This window comes from Manis pentadactyla, chromosome 13 (genome assembly GCF_030020395.1).
Source record: "Manis pentadactyla isolate mManPen7 chromosome 13, mManPen7.hap1, whole genome shotgun sequence".
NCBI classification, from domain to species: Eukaryota; Metazoa; Chordata; class Mammalia; order Pholidota; family Manidae; genus Manis; species Manis pentadactyla.
Genome location: NC_080031.1, coordinates 1,377,002 through 1,399,106, shown reverse-complemented (window position 1 = coordinate 1,399,106; position 22,105 = coordinate 1,377,002). Strand labels below are relative to the sequence as shown.

At 56.9% G+C, this 22,105-nt stretch overlaps 2 protein-coding genes and 1 long non-coding RNA gene across 23 annotated transcripts in view; 2 read left to right on the top strand and 1 right to left on the bottom strand.

Annotated features, from left to right (window-relative positions):
• The first annotated feature begins 6,911 nt into the window (after positions 1–6,911).
• On the top strand, positions 6,912–12,528 carry LOC118929691 (uncharacterized). Its single transcript, XM_036920048.2, has 5 exons — positions 6,912–7,275; positions 7,383–7,465; positions 8,351–8,478; positions 8,871–9,364; positions 12,402–12,528. Exons 1-5 carry the CDS (start codon positions 7,250–7,252, stop codon positions 12,526–12,528), a joined length of 858 nt encoding a protein of 285 aa, XP_036775943.2. The 5' UTR covers positions 6,912–7,249.
• The window catches only part of NCAM1 (neural cell adhesion molecule 1), a 276,433-nt gene continuing 265,882 nt past the window's right edge, over positions 11,555–22,105 (bottom strand). For 11 of the 20 annotated variants that reach the window (XM_057490801.1, XM_057490802.1, XM_057490805.1 and 8 more), the window contains 4 exons: positions 18,106–18,313; positions 17,550–17,666; positions 15,877–16,692; positions 11,555–14,573 (listed from right to left, as the gene is read on the bottom strand). In XM_057490801.1, coding sequence (XP_057346784.1) covers positions 14,453–14,573; positions 15,877–16,692; positions 17,550–17,666; positions 18,106–18,313 — 1,262 coding nt within the window. In that variant the 3' untranslated portion in view covers positions 11,555–14,452. The remainder of the gene's footprint in view (positions 14,574–15,876; positions 16,693–17,549; positions 17,667–18,105; positions 18,314–22,105) is intronic. The other 9 variants (XM_057490813.1, XM_057490814.1, XM_057490816.1 and 6 more) reach the window with 1 other exon arrangement.
• Positions 14,526–20,842, top strand: LOC118929585 (uncharacterized). 2 transcript variants are annotated; one of them, XR_005031644.2, is made up of 4 exons: positions 14,526–14,639; positions 15,743–16,001; positions 18,780–18,942; positions 19,603–20,842. It is a non-coding gene; the product is annotated as an uncharacterized LOC118929585 (long non-coding RNA). The 2 variants fall into 2 exon arrangements; XR_008993389.1 differs by lacking the exon at positions 19,603–20,842 and adding an exon at positions 19,328–19,391.

Below are 22,105 nucleotides of genomic sequence, written 5' to 3'. Positions count from 1 at the left end.
ACAGCCCGTCTGTCTCACCACACCGCCTCCCGAGAACCGCCGGCCCCCAGGCAGCTCTGTTTCACACTACAGTCCGTGACCATCCCGGGGACTCCAGCTCAGCCCTGCGGGCGAATCAACCTCCATACGGGCGCTCCAACTGCCTCCAACCCTCCAAAGGAATGGCTGCATCTTTCCTGTAGCCTGAGGGCCTCGATCCCTGCCCCATGAGGAAGGACAGGGCCACTCCAGCCTGTCTGTGGGCCACAGGACCCCCCCTGCCCCGACAGCAAGGGGAGTCGGGATTTCACTCCACCTGGCGCGGGGCAGCACTGCCACCGTGTGGCGAGACGACCCTGGAGGCAGAGACAGGCTGGAGGGCCCTGCCGACTGCCAGCCAGCCGGCCTGGTGCCTGCTTCTGTCTGTTGAGCACCTACTGTGTGTCGTGTACTCAGCTAGGCTGTTTCTATTGCTGCTACTGCTCAGATTCCTTCTCTGGGTGGCAAATTAAGTGACATCAATGACCTAGACGGTAGCGAATGTTTAATATCTATTCACCATTTATTTGGGGCACTCGCATCTAGGGGTGACTCACACACTCGGAATGATGAAGCTGCATCAGCTCTGTGCAGTGGGATTTTCTTTGCACCCCGGGTTTTGGGGACAAAAGGCCACGTGGAGAAATACAGGGCTCCTGACCTGTTTGCTGTCCTGGTATGAGCTCCATCTCAATTGTCATGAAATTGTGAGGACGTTATTTCCAGCCAATGCCTTTGCTTCATTTTTCATTAGAAGTTTAATAGTATATTAAAAGTGTGTCCTAGAGACTTAGAAAATAGAGAAAAACAATCATTCACGGTTACTTTACATAATACCACCACTATCTGAAGGATGCATTTCTCTTTTCTCTGCATTTGTTTGCAATGATATAACCGTGCCTACAATCAATGTTTTACTTTTTTGGTAAGCTATACCATTATCATCATAATGGTAATAGCTGATACAGTCTGATCACCCCTAATCTTCTGAAGTCCTGTAACAATCTCAGGAGGCAGTATTATCAATCCCTTTTTAATAGACAAGAAACTGAGGCTCAGCAGGATCCGTGCCTGATTGCCTTGCATAGTCTGTGCCTCACCCGTGCATTGTTTCTGTGACAGCCACTTAGTATCTGCCTCACATCCCCCTCATCCACACACTGCCCTTCCCCTGACTGGCTGATACTGTTCCAGTCTCTGGTTGCTGCTAATGTTTTGTTCTGCTGCACATATTGCTACAGCAAGCATCCCTAAATAGAACTGTTTCTGTATCTGGGATTCATTTCTTAGGGCAGCTCCTCAGAAGTGGTTTTCTCGATCAAGATGTTGAACTTTTTATAGTTGTATTTCCAAACTGCTTCTCAGTGGGGCTGAACAAATTTTCACACACTAGCCCTGCAAGCAGTAATGTCTAAGGGTGCCAATTTTTTCTAATGCACAAGATGACAAATGGCCTGACACATAAACAGGTGAGCCGTCCATTATTTTCATGTCGTTCATTATTAGAGAGGATGAAATCCCTTTTATTTCTCACCACCTGCCCTGCTGTTTTCCACCTTCTTTCCACAGTTCCAGATGTCTCTGCTGCCATGGAGCCTCCTAAATCAGGTGTTCTTAATCTGGGGCCCAGGGACCTGGACAGAATCAAGGGGCATGTGAACCTGTTTGGGGAAAAAACTGTGTTCATTTCTACAGACCTGTCACTGGAATAGCACCTTCCTGAGTCAGTGTAGCCGACAGCACAGTGGTGTGAGCAGCAGCTGTGACACCGCTTAGGACGCTACAGTTATTAGGCACTCCGCTAGAACTTGTTTTGATGCATTAATAGACACATTTATTATCACATCACAAATCTGTTTATACATTGTTTTGATGATTGTATTTCCATTTAAGTGTTTTCCTTTGTCACCCCATTTATTTTATTCCTTTAATAAATGCATTAAATATTAACGTGCTATTCTGAGAAGAGGTCTGTAGGCTTCACAAGACTACCCGTAGGGTCAGAGCAAAGCACAGCTGAAAACTCCTGCTCTCTACGGCTTTGCTGCAGAAGAATCCCAAGTGATAAATGTAGATCCTCCCACTCCAGGGAGTGGAAGCCAATCCTTCTACCTCGTCTTCACTAGCCTTAGAGATTCCGTCTCAAGAGCTGCACATGGGAAAGGGAAACAGGAGCTCACAGTGGAGAAACCTGCAGACACCGCCTTCTCCAAGTGGCCAAGGTCATCGTGACCCGTGAGAGGTCACAGGGACATAACGTGTCCCTGCATGACGAGACAAACAGGGCCCTTTACCTCGTGACATTCCTCCCCCCAGATCCATAACCCTGCTGAAGTCATGGGAAAACGGACAACCCAAATCCAGGGACATTCTCCAAAACACCGGATCAGTACCCTTCAAAAGTGTCAAGGTCATGGACAACACGGAAAGACTAGAGGCTAAGGAGACACAGGCTGCATGCACCCAGGGTGGATCCCAGCCCAGAAGGACGCTGGTAGGAAAACTGGTGTCGCCTAAATGGAGTCTGGTTAGGTTAGTAGCACTGTGCCAGTGTGAAGCCTCTAGTTCTGACAAACCTACTCCGGTTACGTAAGATGCTAACAGTAGACGAAGCTGGGTATGCAGCAATTCTCTGTACTGTCCATTCTGTAAATCTAATTAAAAAAAACAACTCCTGTCCCAAAGCAGTTTCTCCTCCCAATTCCGGGTTCGTCCATTCAATACACACTGGAGCACCACTGCGGCCCGGGCGCTGGGCAGGGGTGTGGGGGCAGCCGGGAGATGGCGGGAGCTTTCAGCCTGCCCTACAGACCCGCACAGCCTGCAGGCAGCTAGGAAGCAGAGGAGGAGATGTGTGCAGTGGGCGACACCAGCCCGGGAGAGGAGAGAGCAGTAGAAATCTGCCAGCCACAGTGGGATGGAGAGCAGGGATGAAGGACAAGGTGCGGGCGCTCGGCATCACCAGGAAACCGCAACAGGTTCTTGCCGACAGGAGCGTGTACTCAGGAGCCCAGACAGGGAGGCAGGTGCAGGCATCCCAGGGGCTTAGATTTTACTCTGTGGGGAAACCTGGAGCCCTGAGCAAGCCAGTCACAGTCCGCACTGTAGGAAGAGTGGAGAGGACGGCCCCAGGACCTTCTGCTCTGAGTCCTGTGATGTTCCCACTGTCTGGGCCTGTTGTCTGCACACCCTCCACCTCCCTGCCTGAGCGCCGTGCAGCCTGGGACCAAGCACCTCCCTGCAGGGACGGCTCTGCAGGCCTGCGCTCACACCCTCCCCTCGGCTCTCACCTTGGACTCCTTGGCCCAGCGGTGCCCGGCCCAGCCCCTTGCCCGTGCATGAAGAGGTAGGAGCAATTACAGATGAGGGCCTAACTGGGCCTGTGCTTGTGTAGATGGACAGGGGGAAACAGATACAAGAGAAGCTAAGCAGGGCGAATCGACCAAAAACATGGCCTTGAGGAAGTGAGAAGGGAGAGCGGGGAAGGATCTGGGGCTGATGCCCGCTACCTGGCCCGGAGAAGCGACTGGACAGGTGGCCATGTCCTTCTGCGCAGCTGGGACCAGGAAGAGGAGGAGGAGAGGTGAGGAAGGCATGATGCGCAGCTTTGATGGGTTGGTTGAGTTCAAGGTGCTGGGGAAACGGTTGTCTATCTCCTCGTGGGCTTTGGAAGAAAAGTCTGGGATGGAGATGAAGATGTGAGGTTTTCAGCCTATTTTCAGGATCCTGCAGCAATAGGATGCACGTGGGCGTCCTTATACATACACGTGGCTGTGTCCCTTAAGTCAGCTTTCGCGGTGAGAAGGAGAGACAGATCTGGGTTCTAGTCGTGCCGCTCACCATCTGCATCAGGGGCCCCAGGGGAACGACCAATAGGAGAGGATTCAGAGATAGACACGGACGTAGATGTGATTATAGATATGTAGGGATAGAAGATAGATGATAGACAGACAAAGTACTGCAGAGACAACAGGGACACGTACTCAGGACACAGAAGCCAGCTGGAACGGCTCCCACCGAGTGGCCAGACAGCATCAAAATAAATGAGAGTAACAATCCACTGGAAAAAATAGAAAACCATCAGTCTACACTGATACGAAGAAAGAATAAACCAATTGTAAGTTTGGTGAGGCATGGGATATTTACAAATTTTTAAAGTACTCCCCCACATATGAAGCCCTCAATTAATGACATTTACCCCAATGATGAACCAATGCTTACTGACTACAAAGGGCAACAGGGGGAGCTTCACAGCGGATCAGCTTGGCAGACACCGCCACTTTAATCAGACGGTCAAAGCGGACACCACCAGACACAGGAGAACGGAAACTGTGTGCCACCTTACAGGATGCAATGAAAGGAACCCATTACCACCTCGTGACATCCCTATCAAAGAGGCATGGCCTGAATTTAATTGTGAGAAAATTTCAGGCAAATCAAAATCAAGGGACATTCTACAAAGGGCCTGTAGTCTTCAAAAATCCCAAGATCACGATACATGATAAAGGGCAGAACCTTCCAGACTGAAGGAGACTAGAGGCATGAAACGAACTGAAATCTGTGTTCCTGGAATGACTGGTGGACACACAAAAATAATTTTACTTTTGCTTTGAAGATCTTTAGTGTAACAACGAGAGAATTTGAGTAAGGACTGCAGATTAAATAATAGTATTGTATCTATGTTAATTTCCTGATTTTGAAATTGATTGTGGTTAGGCAGGGGAGGACATTAAAATCATGTCCTCGGCTGTAGGAAATAGTAATATTTGTCATCATGGGACATGAAGTCAGAGACTTATCTTCAAATGGTTCAGTAAAAAGGAAGTTTTTTGCATTGTACTTTCACCTTTTGTGTAAGTTTTTGAGGATGACTGGGAGGAGCTGCGACCGTTTCTTGGGTCCACTTATTTCATCTAGTAAAATACCGTGTCAAGTTTTCTCAGTCTAAGGTCCGAAGTAGAACTCAGGTTTCCGCCCGTAAGTGTGTCTCCTGCCTGCCCCAGAAGGTGGAGCAGACGCCCTCTTGCTCAAAGCACAAAGCCCGGCAGCCATCCGCGTCGCCATCCTTCCAACCCCCGCCCGACCCCCCGCAAGTCCCGCCAAGGCCACGTGGGCAGCGGATCTCGGGCCGTTCACGTTCTCTGATCCGAGCCCCCGCCTCTGTGGGCCTGCGGGGACGCGCACCGAGGTCCGCGGGAGGCGGCCGCCTCCGGGTGCTGCGGCGGGGTGGCGGGCCTGGTCTGGGGCTGCCCAGGAGGGTGCCGAGTCAGCGGGCCTTGCCTGCAGGAGCGCGGGGTGCGCGGGCGCCCACAGAGCCCCGTGCACGCGTCCATCGCCGCCGTGACTGCCAGGTGTCCATGGGAAGTAAGGGGCTGCACCGCTTCCGCCGTCAAACTGCACATGTGCTCTGGGCCCCTCGAATCAGAACCAGACGGGAAGCGGGTTGTGGGGGTCGCCCCGCCGAAACCGGGCTGGCAGAGCGCGTGCCCTCGCGCCTCCCTGACCGCCCACACCTCAAACAGCCCCCTGGGCGCCTCCCTGGGCCGCAGAGGCGGCGAGGCCCCTAGACTCTCGCGGCCCCGACGGGCAGCTGCTGCGCCTGTGCGCCCAGGCCGGTGCCTCCCGAGCGCGCGGGCCCGGTCAGCCCTGCCCGTCACCCGCACCGCCTGGGGCCGCCCACCGCTGCCTTGGCTTCGACGCTGTTTCTGCATCTGTTGCTTACAACACCCTCCTGGACCTGCTAATTTCTTTTGTTAAGTAAGAATTAATAGGATTTTTTTGGTTCTGAGTTTAAAAAAAGAAGGAAAACCTCCCAGACAGATGAAAGTAAAGGGGCTACATTGGTCCGTGGACTGGAAACGCCCGGAGACCCTTCCAGGCGCGCCTGGCCGCGGGCCTCGCGTCGGTCCCTCCCGCCGGGGCGGCGCCGCAGACGCGGGAATTCCCTTCCCACGGGTCCAGCGAGAATGGTTCCTTTCTGCCCATCGTTTTGGTGACGGTCCTTGGGGAAGAGGGACCCCCTCCCCAAAACAGGGTGAGAGGAGAAAGGCGCACGGACGTCGGCGGCCAGCGCGCTCCTGGCGGGCCTGCCGGAGCTGAAGGCCGCCCCGGGGGCCCCGGCGCGCGGACCCCCGCGGAGGGTCGCGGCCCTGACGGCGGCTCGTGCGGTCACGTGATCACCGCGGCGCGAGAGGGCCCGGAGCGGGCAGGGGGCCGATACCCAGTGTCCCCTGCGCTCGACAGCTGCGCACCCCATCCCGGGCCGGAAGCGGGGCGCCGGGTCCGGAGGAGCCGGTCAGGCCCGGGACGACGCTGGGCTCCCGGGCGGCCACGGGGTGGCAGCCGAGGCCCACGCTGCGCCCTCTGAGCCCGGCCCGCGCGCCTGGGCTTTCTCAGGAGCCGGGGCCGCACCCCTCGGACCTCCTGCCCGGACCCCCCGCCCCAGGGCCCATGGGTCCCCTTCCGGCTGCCCGGCTCGTGTTGGACATCCCCGCCCTGTTGGAGGGCCCGCCTTTGGGACGCCCCCACCCCCCACTCCAGGTTGAAGCCTGAGAACTCAGCCCCCGGGCTTCTCTGCAGCTGCCTCACGGGCACAGGTGAGCCCCAGGCCCCTCCGACCAGACTCACCGTGTGAGGCCGCAGTTGGGAGAGGAGAGCTTCCCAGACCCACTTTCCTGGCAAAGACTGGTGGAGACGGAGGCTTGCTTTGGGGTGGGGGTGGGGGGACAGGAGGCACGGAGACAGGAGGCGGGGGGATGGGGGAGGGTGGGGGCACGAGGTGGGGGTGGACAGGTGATGTGGTGGGGGCAGAGCGGGAGGGTGGGCGGGTAGCCATGGGGAGGCCAAGGGCCGGACGCAGGCCGCATCGCTGGGGAGGTGCAGGGCCCGGGGGCCGGCCAGTTCTGCGGTGCCCCTTCGGGAAGCTTGGTCTAGAACCTTGTTCTCCAGGCCGCCCACAGTTGTGCGAACCACCCAATATCCTGTTTTGGTTAAATCCATCAGAATCTGTTTCCGCGACTGGCTTGGACTAATGAACTAACCCTGATTTGTCACATGCCAAGTACTAGACCTCCTTTAAATCTCATGAGGTTCTTTGAGGTAGCAATTCTCATTTTCTAGATGAGGCAAACATGCTCAGAGAGGTTAAGTATTTCATCCACGGTCACACAGCACAGCAGTACCAGCTGCACCCCCTCACCCAGCTCAGTGCCTGACACCCAGCAGGTGCTTCATGTTTGGCTTTAATAAACACAGCACGTGAGTAAATGAGAATGAGAACCTCCGCCTGTGCTGGTGGGTCTGGGGTGGGGGCAGGCGGTGGTGAGGGCAGGTGACCATCCGGGGAAGTCTCTGCCCTCCCCTAGGGCCCCTTCTCCTCCTTGGCATCCCATGTCACGCCTGCTGCCCAGGCTCCTCCGGCGCCTGATTACCCACCTGGCCCTGGAAGGTGAGTTCAGACCCTGGCTGAGGCCCTGCTGCCAGCGTTCAGTGCTCAGGCCACTGTGCAAGCACAGCCATGGCCGCCAAAGGCCCCGGAGTCTCAGCAGGGCCCTGTTCACGCGGGCACCATCTCCTTCCCCCAGGCTGAGGAGTGACTCCCTGGCGGCACCTGAAGCCTCGCCGTCCACCCGTAGGGCTGCTCGGAGGCAGCCGTCTCCCCCTGGCACGTGTGAAGCCAGTTTCTTTGTGACGGTGGTTTGGGCGCCGTCAGGAGCAGGACAGAGCAAGGCCACCCCCTTTTCTAACTGATGACCTTCAGATGTGGGAGGGCAGCGTGTGACGACTGTGTGCCGCCCAGCGCCCTCCCATTCTGCTCTGGGTTTTCTTCCCAAAGCACTTGCCCCCCCCCCCCCCCCGGTCCTCCCCGGACTGCTTTCGGTTCCTGCACCTCCAGTGGTCCTGCCCAGATGGAGGGTCCATTGTGCCTCCCCTTTGGGGTCTAAGGGCCGCAGGGCAAGTGAGGTCTGCCCAGCTGGCTCACAGGTTCCTTGCTGGGGTCCCCTTATGACAGGATTCAAACTCTGGCTCCCTTCTTACTGGCCGGGTGACTTTGGGCAAGTTATGAAACCTCTCTGTGCCTCAGTTTCTGCATCTGTAAAATGGGGTAATAATATCTGCCTCTAAGAATTATCGTAAGAACTGACAGCGTATTTCCTAAGCCCTAGAGCACTGCATAGTGTTACAGAGTTGTTCATTAGTAGTAAAACCGCCCATGTCAGTATCACTAGTGTTTTTGAATATCAGCAGTGTCACCCCTCATATTCAGTTTATAGCCAGTTTAAAATGCAGTCTTTTTTCTTTTTTTTTCTTTTTACTTCTCTTGTATAAACAGGCCCTGCTGCTCAGGCCCATCCCTGCAGCGTGCGCTTCAGCCGTTGGATTTTCAGAGCAGAAACGGGACTTGGAGCCATTCCCCCTGGGTGTTCAGCCTCGGGGACCCCCGGGGTGCTCCACGGGAAGGTCTGTGAACACCCTGTGGGAGGGAGCAGGGTCGGAGGGTCTCCACAGAGGGGAGGCGAGCAGGCAAACCTCAGGCCACTAGGCCACAAAGACCCAGGACATCTTTCTCTAGCTGCAAGTCAGAATCCATTATCTAGACTCTAGGGCAGTAGGCATGCGTGCCCGCTGGCCCGGTGGTTGCACATTCTGTCGGGGGCCAGAGAAGAGGAGGTCACTGTGGAAAGACCCTGGTTGCTGCCTCTTCCACCCTTGCTGCCCAAGGTGAGGCTACAAATGGCGTAGCAGGCTTTTCTGACGTTCTCCTGGACATACAACCACCTGTGAATCTTCTTTTGTGGGCTCCTTGCTTCGCTCTGTCCTCTCCTCAGTCCTCTCCTTGTGATCTCACCAAGTGCCAGGGGCTCAGACTCAAGCCGCCTGCTGACAGCTCCGGTGTGTCTCTAGACCAGACTTCTCGGGCGTCAGCCTGCAACGAGCCTCCGCCGGGCATCCACAGGGGACCCCAGGGTCAGACCCTGCTGCCCCCCATCTGCTCCTCCTCCGCTGCTTTGGGAAGTAGATGGCAGCTCCATCCTGTGCCTGTTTATGTCCCCAGTATGGAAGTCACCCTGATGCCTCTCGAACGCCATGTCCAACCCATTATCCAGTCCTGCTGGCTTGAACTTCAGCAGATAGCCAGGACCTGCCTGTGCCCACCCCCCCGGGGAACCAGCTCGCCCCAAGGACACCACCTTGTCCCATCCAGATTTCTGCCCCCTAACTGTCCCCTCTTGGGGTCTGTGACTTGCTTCTGCCTTGCAGCCAGAGCTATTGTTTCAAAAATCAAGTCATGCCAGAAACTTTCAATTAACAAAGTTATATTAAAAATGAAGGCAATAGTCAAAATGTATCCCTTCTGGATTATTTTACATTTTACTATTATTAGTGCATATTAATAGTTTTGTTATGATTATATATTACTGTTATCTCTGTACGTGAGTTTATGTATGTCTTTTCTTCCCTGTGGAGGAAATGCCTTCATAATGACGTCCTCCTGTGCATCCCCACCTGACTGCCCATCGGCTGGGGTTGGCATACTGGGAACAGCTACACACCACTGGTATCAGTAAATGCTACAAATCAGGGTTTGGGTGATTTTTCTCTATTTTCATAGACTTAAGATTAAGTGATGGGGTAAATATTTATGATGCAGAATAAATTTAGAAATGTCCCATGTCTATAGCTATTACACTGTGGGTAGCTCAAAAAATATGGAGGCAGCATTCTAGTATTCAAAACCTATGCCTGGTTCAGCGACGCCGCTCACACCATTGATGTGTGAGTAACCTGTGTGGCACACACAGCTTCATTGTTCACACTCACCTACTGGTGAACATGAATTAATGTGTCAGCCAACATGCTGTTGGAACCACCCCCATTCATCAGTTGTAACCATAGGTGGATCGTGGATACAAGACTTTGGTGAAAAGAAACGAAAGGATTCTGAGTCAATTGGATGTATGGGATTTCAGTACAGAGTACTTACACTTTTTTACACACACACACACACACACACACACCCCATACATCCGTCCCCCCCTCCAGCCTCCCTGCCTGGGGACCTGTGAGTGAAACACCCACCAGGCCACCCCGGGGGTAGTCCTCGTGCATGCTCGCGTCCACCACGGCCATCTGGTCACGTTCCTCACGCCGGCCCAGGCGATGGCATTTTCCCCAATTGCTGATTTTTGTGGTGGCAGAGGACAGGCACACTGGCCGTCAAACATGAGCTACGCTGCCCGTAGTCCACTGACCTGAGCAAGTCGCATGGCCACACCTACGTGAAGCGATCAGAGAAGGGAAATGCTGTCATATGCCTGGAAGGGGAGAAGGGGAACTGGAATACCTGCGAATGGCCTGAGCGCCCCCACAATGTATCAGGCATTCACGCGCCACCCCACACCCAAACTAAGGCTCCTGGAGAGCGTTTGTCCCCTGCTGTATCCTGAGCACCTTGGAGATGCTGGGAAAATAGCACTGAGTGAATCTGAGATTGGCCCAGCGGTGGCAGGCTCTGGAAGCCCTCAGGGGTCAGTGGGGAGGGTTGTTTTCCTGGCTTCTGATCCTGAAAAGCAATGTGTTTGTTTATCCCCCCCCCCCCCATATGCAGCTGGAAATTCATGGCTCGGCTAGTCACATAGCTGCCTGAAGCTGTGTGCGAGAGCAGGTCCCAGGACCAGTGACGGGCCAACTCCTGGGACTGACTGCAGACCCCACCGCAGGGGAGGCTTCTGGGAGCCAGGTGGGCGGAGTGGGGGGCGCGTAGGACCCAGCAGGAGGTGCCTCAGGCTGGCGGGTGCAGGGCTCTAAGGAGGGGACCCAAGGAGGTGAGTCTCCTCCACCTCACCCCGTCCTGGCTGCAGGGACTCTGGGTCTGTGTGACGGGTGATTCCGACTCTATCTGCTGCTGCCCTGCACAGCCGCACAGTAACATACGCAAGAGACTTCCGAGCCCAGGCAGTTTTCTTCCCTCCTCGTCCGGCTCAGAATCCTTGATAGACGCCAGTAGCGGCATAAAGGCTGTGAGCGCGGGAGGTATGGCGATGAAGTAGGGGTACCACAGGCTAGAGAACGAGCCCCACTCGGGGCTGGGACCTTGGAGCTCAGGCGCACATGGCTGTTCTGATTGGCTCACGCCGCCACACACCCGGGACACCAACGGACCAGCTCCCACTTGTGGAGGACCTACTGTGTGCTGAGACACCGGGCATCGTTCATGGAGTTCCTCAGCTCCCGCGGCTTAGTGTTTCCTGCTTGTCCAAGAGGAAACAGAGTCTTGGGGAGACTAAGGGACTCGTCCAACGTCCGCAGGGAAGCGGCAGAACCAGGGTTTGAATGAATCTTTCTGACTCTGGTGTCTGGCCTTTGCAAACAAGCACTTGTCCACCAGAAAAGTCCGTCATCCAGGCAACATGAACTGAAGACTCTGGGTTTGACTGACCTTGTGTACAAGGTAAAAAAAAATAGCACTAGCATCTCCACATTTGATTCACACAATAGACTCACTGAACCGAAAATAAATCCATTGACCATGGTACTTTGTTTCTTTCAGGTTTTATTGAACACAAGTATTCTGACAGAATGCAAAGTCAAAATTCTCAGTTAGTACTCATATTTACACCAGTGAGAATGGAAACAAAGGCGGTATTGATGTTCACTTGGTAAAAAGTTTGTAACGAGAGAGAAGGCCCCCAAAGTATGGAATGCTGGGCAGGGATGTCGATGGAGGTCTGAAAACCGCCATCCAGACAGACAGCCTAGAGTGAAAACCTGGGTCTTGGAAGGCTCCATAGGGAAGGGTGAGAACAGAGGTCCACTTCCAGGGCTGCACTCCATCCACCTCAGCCCTTCAGGACGCAAGACCCTGCGCGTGGCTCCTGAGTGCCTCTCCAGCAGACCCTGGCCACACCGGCATGTGTGTGAATACGTATGTATGCACACAGACATATAGACACATGACATCAGAAGCTGGGAGAGCTGACCCTGCCTTCAAAAGATTAAGAAAGGAAAACTATATGCTTTTATCTCTTAACATAAAAGACCATCTTGAAAGTGAAGTGACTCCCTCTTTGATTTGAGAGAGCGCACTGCTGTTCTGGTTTGTTTTAAAGAAAGGAAAGCTCATGCATGCAGAGACAAATCTATGTATAACGGGAGAGAGGCGGACCGAGGGTGGGCACTGGGGGCTCCGGCTACCGGCGGGGCCAGGGGTCGGAAGGGGGGGTCTGCTGCCCGGGGCCAGGTTATCTGAGGGTTGACTACCTCCTTCTTGTCCTAATGTCAGAGCCAGAATCAGTTCGCTTGGCCACGGCCACTTGGAGTGAAATGCAGCCTCCATGAGGCACGGCGTGGGCCTGGCCTAGGCAGTCCGAGCCGTCACCCAGGTGTGGAGGTGAGCCCACGGGGTCCTCCCTGCCGGGCCCGGGGCCCCAGCCGGCGTGCTGGGCGCTCCTGCTGCCGTACACTAAGACCTGTCTGCACTTCACTTGTTTCCGAGGCCTGTATGCCTGAGCCACAGAGGAGTGCGAGCCCGGGAATCAAGGGTCCAGGGCCGTGTGCCCTGCGACCCTCCACTTCCATCCCCAGAAGCTGAGAAAATGCAAAGTAACTCACATTTAGCAAATGACAAGACCATTATTTTTCACAGTTTGAAATTGTCATCTCAGCACTCGCCAACTGGGAAGAGACGTGCGCCGGCACCGCCTGCCTTACTCAGCCTCATCGTCGTCGTCACTTTAGTTCATTTTCCTTGTTTAAAGGCTTCAATTCCTTTTAAGAGTTATTTTTGTTTCCTGAATATTTCTTCTGAACTACCTGCTACATCTCCCACAACCAAACTATGCTGAAGTTTTATTTCAATACTATGACAAAAACACATTTCACACTAAAATATTCACGCATCCACATTGCACAAGCTTGCAGTTCTAAAGTAGAATGACGAAAAGAAAAGCAGAATTTCTATACAAAGGGCTGGCTTTTCCCTTCTCCCCCCTCCCATCCCCCTTAAAGTTCCTGTATTTTCCCCCAACTTGGTTTCTGATCTAGGAAAGTCGTGTTATGACTCCAGACAGCAGGTCGGTGTTTCCTTTTGTTTCTACAAATGCTGCCTAAGGGAACAGAAGGCCGATGTTACTTTAGTTCAACAGATTTCCAAAAAGAGACACTAATTCCCTGAAGCACACATGCTCTTCCGCTCAAATCTAGATTCTGGGCTCAAAAGGAAATTGGATGGCATGTATTTTATTTGGCTTTCTACAAAAAGGGGATGTTTGGGGTAAAAATGTGTGTTCACCAAGACCAGCCCCAACTATACAATCTCTCTGCTTCATTCAGCAAGGCCTAAGGAATCCTTCAGAAGGACGCGGACGCCTGGGGAGCAGATCCCTTCTTCCCAGATAGAGGCAGGTGGCGGCTGATCAGAAAGTGGTCTCACCCCCAAGAGAAAAAAAAAAGAACTGAGAATCAAGAAGCGAAACTTGTCCAAAACGAGATGGGTTTCCACCTGAGCTGTGCACAGGCAGACATTTCCCATCAGAAGGGGGGCGAGCAACTGTAAACAAGCACATTCTGTGACGTCGCCCTGGGCCGAAAGCCAGGACGGTGCTTCCCGCCTCCGGGCAGTGTCTGTAACTTTAAAAAAAAAAAAGGCAGCTATTTTGCATGGACATGTAAGCACAACCGAAGTCAAAGATCTGTCAACTTGTAAACACTGGAAAACGAAGTTCTACCAACAGAGAGGAAAGAAAAATAACAAAAAGAATGAAAAAGAGAAAGAAAAAGGAGGAAACCTGGATCCTGCAAATTGAGATCTGCGCCCCCAGGACTGCGGTCTGGTGTCCTTCCAGCGAAACAAGAGTCTATGTGGGAACGGAATTCAGCTGGAAAGGGCGACACTTTGCATTCTGAGCAAATACAAAGTGAACAGAAATTATAACTTACTTATGAGGTCTTACAGAGTTCAAACTTGACTGAAAGTATAAAAATAAACTTGGACTTTGTTCATTCGGTTAGTCTCAGCGCCGGGAAGCATCTCTCTGAGGCTGGTCTGCACCAGCGGGCGCCACCAGCAATCTTCCTGAACCTAGATTTTGTTTCCGAGCTGGGTTGTTAATTTGGGGTCCTTTTGTTTGACTTTGAACGATTTCAGGGAACGGAGTGTCCTAGTTTGGCTGTGGGTTTAACCCTTTTGTTTCATTTTCTTACAGTGAGCGCACAAGTGAGCTTACAAGGACCCCTTTCTATAAACCTACAAAAAGGGGATCCCGTGTTTATCTGTTTAGCTTTTTTTTAAAGGCAAAGACACTAGAGGAATGAGATGCGTGTGTGCGTGCGTGTGTGTCTGTGAGTGCGCGCGCGCGCGCGTGTGTGATATTGGAAACGCTCTGGCGAAGCTGCTGCCACTTTCCATTCCGATCGGCTCCTTTCCGGTCGCCCGTCAGGCTTTGCTCTCGCTCTCCGCTGTCTGTGGGGCCTCGCTGGGGGTCGTCTTGGCTGCGGCGGGCGTGGGCTGCGTCTCTGTCTCCTGGCGCTCCGGCTTCGAGTCTACGGGGCCCTTCCTGCGGAGAATCAGGAAAGAGCGCTGAGGCCGCGGCCTCGCCCTGGGCAGCCCGGAGGGGCTCCAGGTACGGTGTGGGCTCCAGCTGGCTGTGTGTCAGAGTCGCGTGGGGGCTCGAGTGATCACCGATGCCAGGGCCGTGCCCCCAGACATCCTGCTGTAAGCGGTCTGGACACGGTGACTTTAAAAATCACCAAGGGGTGCCAACATGCAGCCCAAGTTAAGAGCTGCTGGATCAGAGGAACGAGGCCTTTCTTGTTCCAGCCCCAGTCCAGTGCCAGGGCTGTCTCTAGCTGGGGCACGCAGCCTTCTCCTCGGCCTGGTATAAATGAGGCTGTGCTGTGCTGAGCTCCCCAGTATTGAATTCAGGGGACCCCTCTGCAAACCACCCGTTCCTGCCCATCCCCTCTCCCGCCCCACCGGTGCTCTGGGTCTCAGGGCCACACCACACCAGCTTGCCTGGTCAGGAAGAAAACGCTGTCCCCAAGGCAGCCTTCCGCGGGGGGAGGCTCGAGGGGGCTGCCCTGCTGTGGCGGCGGGGCAGCGGGCTGGGCAGACAGGGCTGGCACAGTCCTTTTAATTCTGGGGAGGGCCCCGAGCACCTCTCGATGGCAGCACACAGCTTGTCGGGGGGCAGCCACAGGAGCCTCCCCAGAAACCCGGGGCTGACGCTGGTCGAAGGGTGCCTGGGCAGGTCTCAGGCCCCAGCCCCAGCTGGAGTCACTGCATTTCTGCATCACTTTAAAAAACCCGTGAGCTTAAGAACCTCTTTTTGAACTTGGAGACGCCAGTCATTCAGGGCTTGGATCGGTGCCCAAGGGCAGGAGAAGCAAGAGAAGCTGCGGTCTGGGGGGGCTCTGGGCTGTAGTGGGGGCCAGACCCTCCCCGACCCAGGCCTTGGGCCCACCCCTTTCCTTCCCGCACGGTGCTGCTGTTGGGTGGGCACTCAGCCTGGCACCGGATAACACACTGGCTGTCTGTGGGCCCCAGGGTGGCTGATGGAGGCACCTTGGCCTCCTTTGCCTGCTTTCCAAACTATGCTCATCGGTGGCCCAACTGCAGGGGTTCCCCAGAGCCCACAGAGCCCCTGCTCGGGCGGTAAGGGGCAGACATGATTAACGTGCCCTAATTAGCGAGCAGGCGGCTGCGTGCTCAGCCCTGCTGCCTTAGCCCAGCCCTGGCGGACAGTCGCCTCAGAGAAGCCCCAGCTTAGGCTGCAGACACGTCTAATGAGCACACAGCACGGCACACGCGCACACACCACGGGGCACAACCCGACAACAGCGGACAAGGAGAGGCCGTACTCGGTCTGGGCCGGTGCAGGCGGAACCGAGCTGTCTGCAGTGGGAGGAGCGAGTGCAGGCGCCTGTCCACTGGCCCCAGCGGCAGGAGCAGGAGAGCCCAGGGCTGCAAAAACATCCTTTGCAAGGTCAATATCTGGGGTCTTGAAGTTCCCTTCGTCCACTTTAAAGTCCTCACTCTGGGCGGGGTTGGCGGCCCGGGAGGAGGCGGCCTCGCCCTCCGGGTTAGGGGGCGTGGGGGCTGCCTCTGCAGCGCTTTCGCTGGCACCTGGCTGGGTGGGCTCGGGGTCCAGGCCTTTGGTGCGGGGAGCCTCCTGGGTGGCCTGGGGGGCTTCTGGGGCCGGGGCAGCTGTGGGGCCCAGGGGACTGGCTACCCCGGCAGAGGCGGGGCCCAGTGCGAGGGCTGGCTTGCCTGCTGGAGGGGCCTTGGCGGCCTCCCCCGCGCTGGCAGGGGCGCTCGGGCTGAGCACGGCCCCCTGGGGGGGCAGGACACTGGCGGACAAACTGCTGGCGGTGGGGGCTGAGATCGGGGTGTCACTCAGGTCAACGAGGGGGGCGACTGTGGGTGCTGGAGCTGGGGGTGGGGAGGCGGCGGCGGTGCCCGGCCCCTTGGAAGGGGTGGCCTGGCCGGGGGGCACAGAGTTTGAGTCAGGGGTGGCACTGGCTGGGGGGGCAATGCTGGAGGTCAGGGTGGTGGTCTCACTGGTGGGGCTGTTCTGAGCGGTGGCAAAGGTTTCGGTGACAGGGTCAGAGTTAGCGGTGACGGTGGTGACAGAAGGCAGCATGTCCTCCACAGTGGCTGTGGTGTCAGCAGGCAGCCTGCGGGGAGGACAGGAGGTAGAAGAGAACAGACAGTGAAGCCGGGACAGGACGCGGCAGCGGGGGCTGCGGCCGTGGGCAGGGACACAGGCCCACAGAGAAGCGACACGGAGAGGAAGCACACGCCAGGCGAGCAGAGGAAGCGGACACAGAGACCTGCCGGCCGCCCCCGTGCGGACCCTCCCTGCAGCCCTGCTGGTCCTTCTGATCCCCGCCTGCCTCTAGACTCAAGGAGGGGCAGGCCTCAGCGCAGGGCCAGCATCCCAGTGCCCGAGGACTGGCAGTGGTGGGGGTAAGGCAGATGACGTGCAGCCCAAGTGGCCCCTACGAGCCCCGGTTCTCTGTTCAACTCCAGTTGCTTCGAGCCCATACACCCGTGAGAGGCAGGCAGTCATCATGACACCGCCGGGCCTGGTTCCGGACTGAAGGTCCCCAAGGCTCCTGGGAACAGAAGGAGCCTTACCGGGAGCCCAGCTTCACTCACCCTTTTAGGAAAAAATCCAGAAAACCCTAGAATTCTTGGGAAGTCCTAGATGGCATCTGCTGAGCCCCTCAAAGCTCAGCCTCTCTTGTCGAAGCTTTGCCCCCGTGGGCCATCCCTAGGACGGGCGTGGGGCCTGGGGCCAGGGTCCACCCATGTGTGCAACGAGCCCAGAAGGGCACCCACAGCTGCCCGGAAGACAGCAAGAACGCCCTCTCTCTGGGGAGAGAGAGGGGCCAGGCGTTCACTAGCCGGCGGCTCCAGAGATCTGGCCTGCGGCGTCGGGCCGGGGGCTTTGGGGGAAGCTCGGGAGGGGCGGGCAGGCTGAAGAGGGGTTGCCCTGGAGAGCGGGTGCCAGCCCATCCCTGCCACATACTCAGGCTCCGTCAGCGGCGTGGTCTCGTTGGGCTCCACGTGCTTCCCCCCATCGTGGTTCGGGGTCCGCTCCTCCTCTGTCCGCACCTCCACGATGGGCTCCTTGGACTCATCTTTCCTGTGGAGAGAGGCCTGCTGGCTCGATCCTGGGGAGCGGGGCAGGAAGCAGCTCCCAGGGCGGCCAGGGCACTGGGGCCTGGCCCACAGCTGGCAGGGTGGGAGGGTGGGCATCTGGAGCTTCGCTCGGACAAGTCCCCCCCTTCTAGGCTATGCAGGGATTTTCAGACTTTGGTCAGATGCTGAGCCACTAGAGGTCTGCTGGGTCTGCTGGCTGGAGGCAGGAACGGTGGCTGACACTGCCCAGGCCTCGTGGTGCCTCTGCAGGGCACTGGGCCAGGCCCAGTCTCCTGTGCAAACGGGGACCCCCGAGCCCATGCTGTGAGGGGTATTTTTCTCCCTTTGGGGCTTTCAAATGGGGAGGCTGAGGGGCTGGGGTGTGGGGTCCCCGGACCGGGGCAGAGCCTAGGCCCCGGCGGCAAGGGCGGGTCTGCACTCACGAGAAGGCAGCCTTGCCCTCCTCCACGTCCTTGCCCTTGGCCCCGGGCCCGGCCTTCCCGCAGAGGTTGACGGCGATGCACATGAGCAGGCCACACTTGTTCAGGAAGTAGCAGGTGATGTCCGCCACAACCAGGAGCAGGAAGAAGATGACAATGAGGATGCCCACGACGGCGCCAGTGCTCAGGCCTGATGTGGGGCTGCCGTTGGCTGGGTGGGAGGGAAAGGAGAGAGGGCTGCGGTGAGCACGCCGAGATGCATGGCCCGCACCCTGCAGGGCACCGGCGCCTGGGGGTCGGCAGAGCCCAAGGGACAGTCTGGCACTTGTGTCCAGAGTGGTGCCCTCCCTGGGAGATTTCTATGCTCAGGTGTTGAGGCAACAGGGCCTGTTTATATCTTCCAGAGGGAGGGACAGCAGCCTCATCTCACAGACAGGGGGACAGGCACAAGGCACCCAGCAGTCGGGGAACCGGGACGGGAACTGTGCCTCCGTGCCTGCCCTCAACTTCTGAGCCCCCCAGGTCCACTCAACTCATGTCCCCATGAGCCCTGGGAGCAGTCAGGGACAGGGCCCCAAGAGGGGTAGCAGAGGGTTCCTAGGGCTTCCTTTGGGCTGTGGCGACACCACACACAGCCGGGTGCCCAGCATCCTACCCCATGGCATCTCCCACTTCAGGAACATTCCAGAGGGTCCTGACATTGGAGCACATGGGCTTCCTGCTGTCCTCCTTTGTTGCACCCAGAAAGACAAACGAAGCCCACCTGCTTTGGAGACATGGAGGCCTCCCGGGACCGGTGGGCAAGCGAGCGGTCCGGCAGCCCAGGTACAGACGCATGGGGTGAGATATGAGGGAAACCAGCAGGCTTACCAGAGACTCACACAGCATGGATTGGCGCGTTCACACTCAGGGCATCCACACGCATGCCCACACCTGAGCAGGGCCCAGCGCTCACACTGTGGCTGGGCTCGCTTTGAATGACAGCCTCTGTCAGGCTTCCCTGGGAGCCACAATCCCCCCAGGGCCCTGGGCTGCAGACCGCATCACAGAAGGACCTCTGGCTCAGCTCCTGGGACCTCGTGGGCAGCAGCGGACCTGCTGGCCACCTGTTGACCCTCACCAGTCCGGGAGACAGGGGTGCAATGCGCGGGAAGAGCTCTGCCTATAAGCTGATGTGGAACAATGGGAGTACGGGTCCTCCTGTGACACTTCCTTTTTCTGGAAGGACAGGGTTCTGGGACTGGCAGCTCCACCCGACCACCAGACCTTGTCTGAAGCTTCCTGTGCCCTCAGGACCCGCGGGGATCACCTGGGTCTGCTGGCTGGAGGCAGGAACGGTGGCTGACACTGCCCAGGCCTCATGGTGCCTCTGCAGGGCACTGGGCCAGGCCCAGTGGCCTGCCAGCCTCACATTCACACCATACCAGATGAGGGAAGCCATGGGTACCCAGGGGGCAGCACCACAGATGGGCCCTTCTTCCTCATGCTGTCTGTTCCCAGGGGCTCTGTTCTGACTGCCCCAGGGTCCCAGCTCGGGTACCACAGAGCTTCCTCAGTGCCAGCCCTGCCCCACTGGCCTTACTGCAAACTTCAGGGCCGAGCGCAGCCCAGCATGCCAGAGATGCCCAAGCATGCCCGGATTCCCAGCACCAGGGCACCAGGCCACAGCTGGGCTGAGCTGGTGATGATCCCGAGCTCTCGGGTGTTTCTGGCTCCGGGGTCCTTGGTCTTGTTTCCCAGCCTTTCTCCCTCGGGCTCTGGCTGGTCCCAGCCGACCCCGCACTGGGGACCCCAGCCCATTCCCCAGGAAGGCCAGAGACCAGCAAGGGGCTCTGTGCTCGGGGCCCAGCTCTGGCCACCCTGTCTCACGGGCCCCCATGGTCAGGCAGTCAGGTCTTTCCCTGGCTGCTCACTATGCAGAACGAAGCCATCCGCTCTCCTTCCCCACGGTCCTCACACTTTCCACCCAAATAAGCAGAAGGAAGAAATACAAGCCTTCTTGATCTCAGAATCCCGAAGCTGTTTCCCTGAACAGGGACAGAGTATGAGCCTTGGGCTGGCTCACCCTGCACCCCAGCACTGGGCTGGGGGCCCTGCAGCCCCTGACCCTGCACTCAGCAGGTGTGAAGTGTTCACCTCCTGAAGAAGGGCTGGAAGCACTGTGGGGGGAGAATGTGCATATTGGGGCTCAAGGGCACCAACCCTACATTCTGAGGTTTATACACAAGTATGGTTTTAGGGCACTAATCACCTCTCTAAAGAGGAAAATAAACCACTGTAAAGCTGCTCTGTGTGGGAGACAGAAGTCATCCCACCTGCGCTCTGGGCTCATGAGGCCCAGCTGGCCAGCACCCTGGCCCTGAGTGCGGAGGCCATGAGCCCCGGGAAGAGCCCTGGGGGTGGAAGTTTCCGCATAGAGCAGGAAGCACGGCACTGGCCTCCCTTCCACTGGGCAGGAAATCCAGATTCCCTCTCCTGGCCTGAAGGCCAGGTGCCCCATGGACTCTCGCGTCCTCCCACAGGGCTCCCGGCACCAGCCTCCCCCAGCGGCTGACCTGCCGGGCGCGCAGTAGCCCCACCAGCCCAGCACGAAGGCTCTTCCCTGTCGCCCCTCAGCTCAGACGTCACCTTGTCAGAGAACCCCCACCTCTTATCTACCCGACACCATCACACTGCCCGTATTATGGTCTGATTTCCTCTCTCTGCCGCTTTCTGTTCACTTACATGCCTTTTATGTGGCCGCCCCATCCGGAATGTACTAGCAGCTGCCCCACCTGCCTACGTGTCTCCAGCACCCAGGACAACCCAACTTAAGGAAACGTTCAAAGAATACTTGTTGAAGAAACGAACAGGGGTCAGTGTGGAGCTGAGATCGCTGACTCCAGACACTTAGACAAGTGCTATGAGGCGGAGGCAGCAGTCGTGTCTGGTGTTGCCACGGTTGGAGGCTCTGGGGCGGGGGGCAGACGTGGGCTCATGTGAGGAAGAGCTGGTGCATGGGGCTAGGAAGAGACGTGGGGGAGGCTGCCCTGCTGGGTGGGCCCTGGTCGCTGGAGGGATTCAGGCCGGGGATGGACAATGTCTGGCAGGGGGGCTGTAATGCTGGACTAGGACCCGCACTGGGCAGGGCCTGGGAGGGAGGATGCCCTCGAGTCCCCCTCAGCTGTGAGAGCCTGCCACGCACGCCGTGCCACGGCCCCCTCTCGGGGTGCGGATGCCCTAACGCTAAGGCCCTCTGCAGTGTGTACTGAGGACTTAGTAGGTCCCATGTATATTCATTGGTCCTGTGAGTTTCCTTTTCACAAAAAATTAATACCTTTTAATGAAATGTTTTTTCACCTGCAGAAGAATTCCTGGGGTGATTTGTTAAAAATTGAGATCATGGGCCCCCAGTTCTGTTGAATCAGAGTTGCGGGGGGCAGCTCAGGAATCAGGATTCGATGGCACACTCAGATGATCGTCATGCACACTAGAGCCTAAGGACCACTGTTTCTAGATCTTTCCATCCCTGCATTACGATGAGTAACAGCTGTTCCCAAGACTCACCGCCCATGGGTGAGCTGTGGGGCCTCACTTGGTAACCTTGGCCTAACTGAGGTCCTGGGTGGAGAGCAAAGCCTCCCCCCGGCCAGGGACCACCCGGCTCACCACAGGCATCTACCCTGCTGGGGGAAGCAAGGTGTTCCTCAAGCTGAAGGAAGCGTACAAACGGCTTTTACAAAAAGGAGCTGTGAGTCAGGGAAACCCCGGGACAGACAGAAGGATGTTCAAGTCAGGCCAGCACCCATCCCTTCCTGGAGGGCGCTTCCTGCAGGGCCGTCCAGTGTGGGAAGGCGAGGAGGACAGAGGTCGTCTCCTACACCCTACGTAACACTTTATGGAAGGAAGATGAAAAGGCCTTCCGGGGTCTCTCGCGTGACCTTCCTGACCCCCGGGCCCAGCGCACCCACACACCAGTATGCCAGGAGTGCTTCTCAGGAGCAGTTTCCCCACAGCCTCAGGG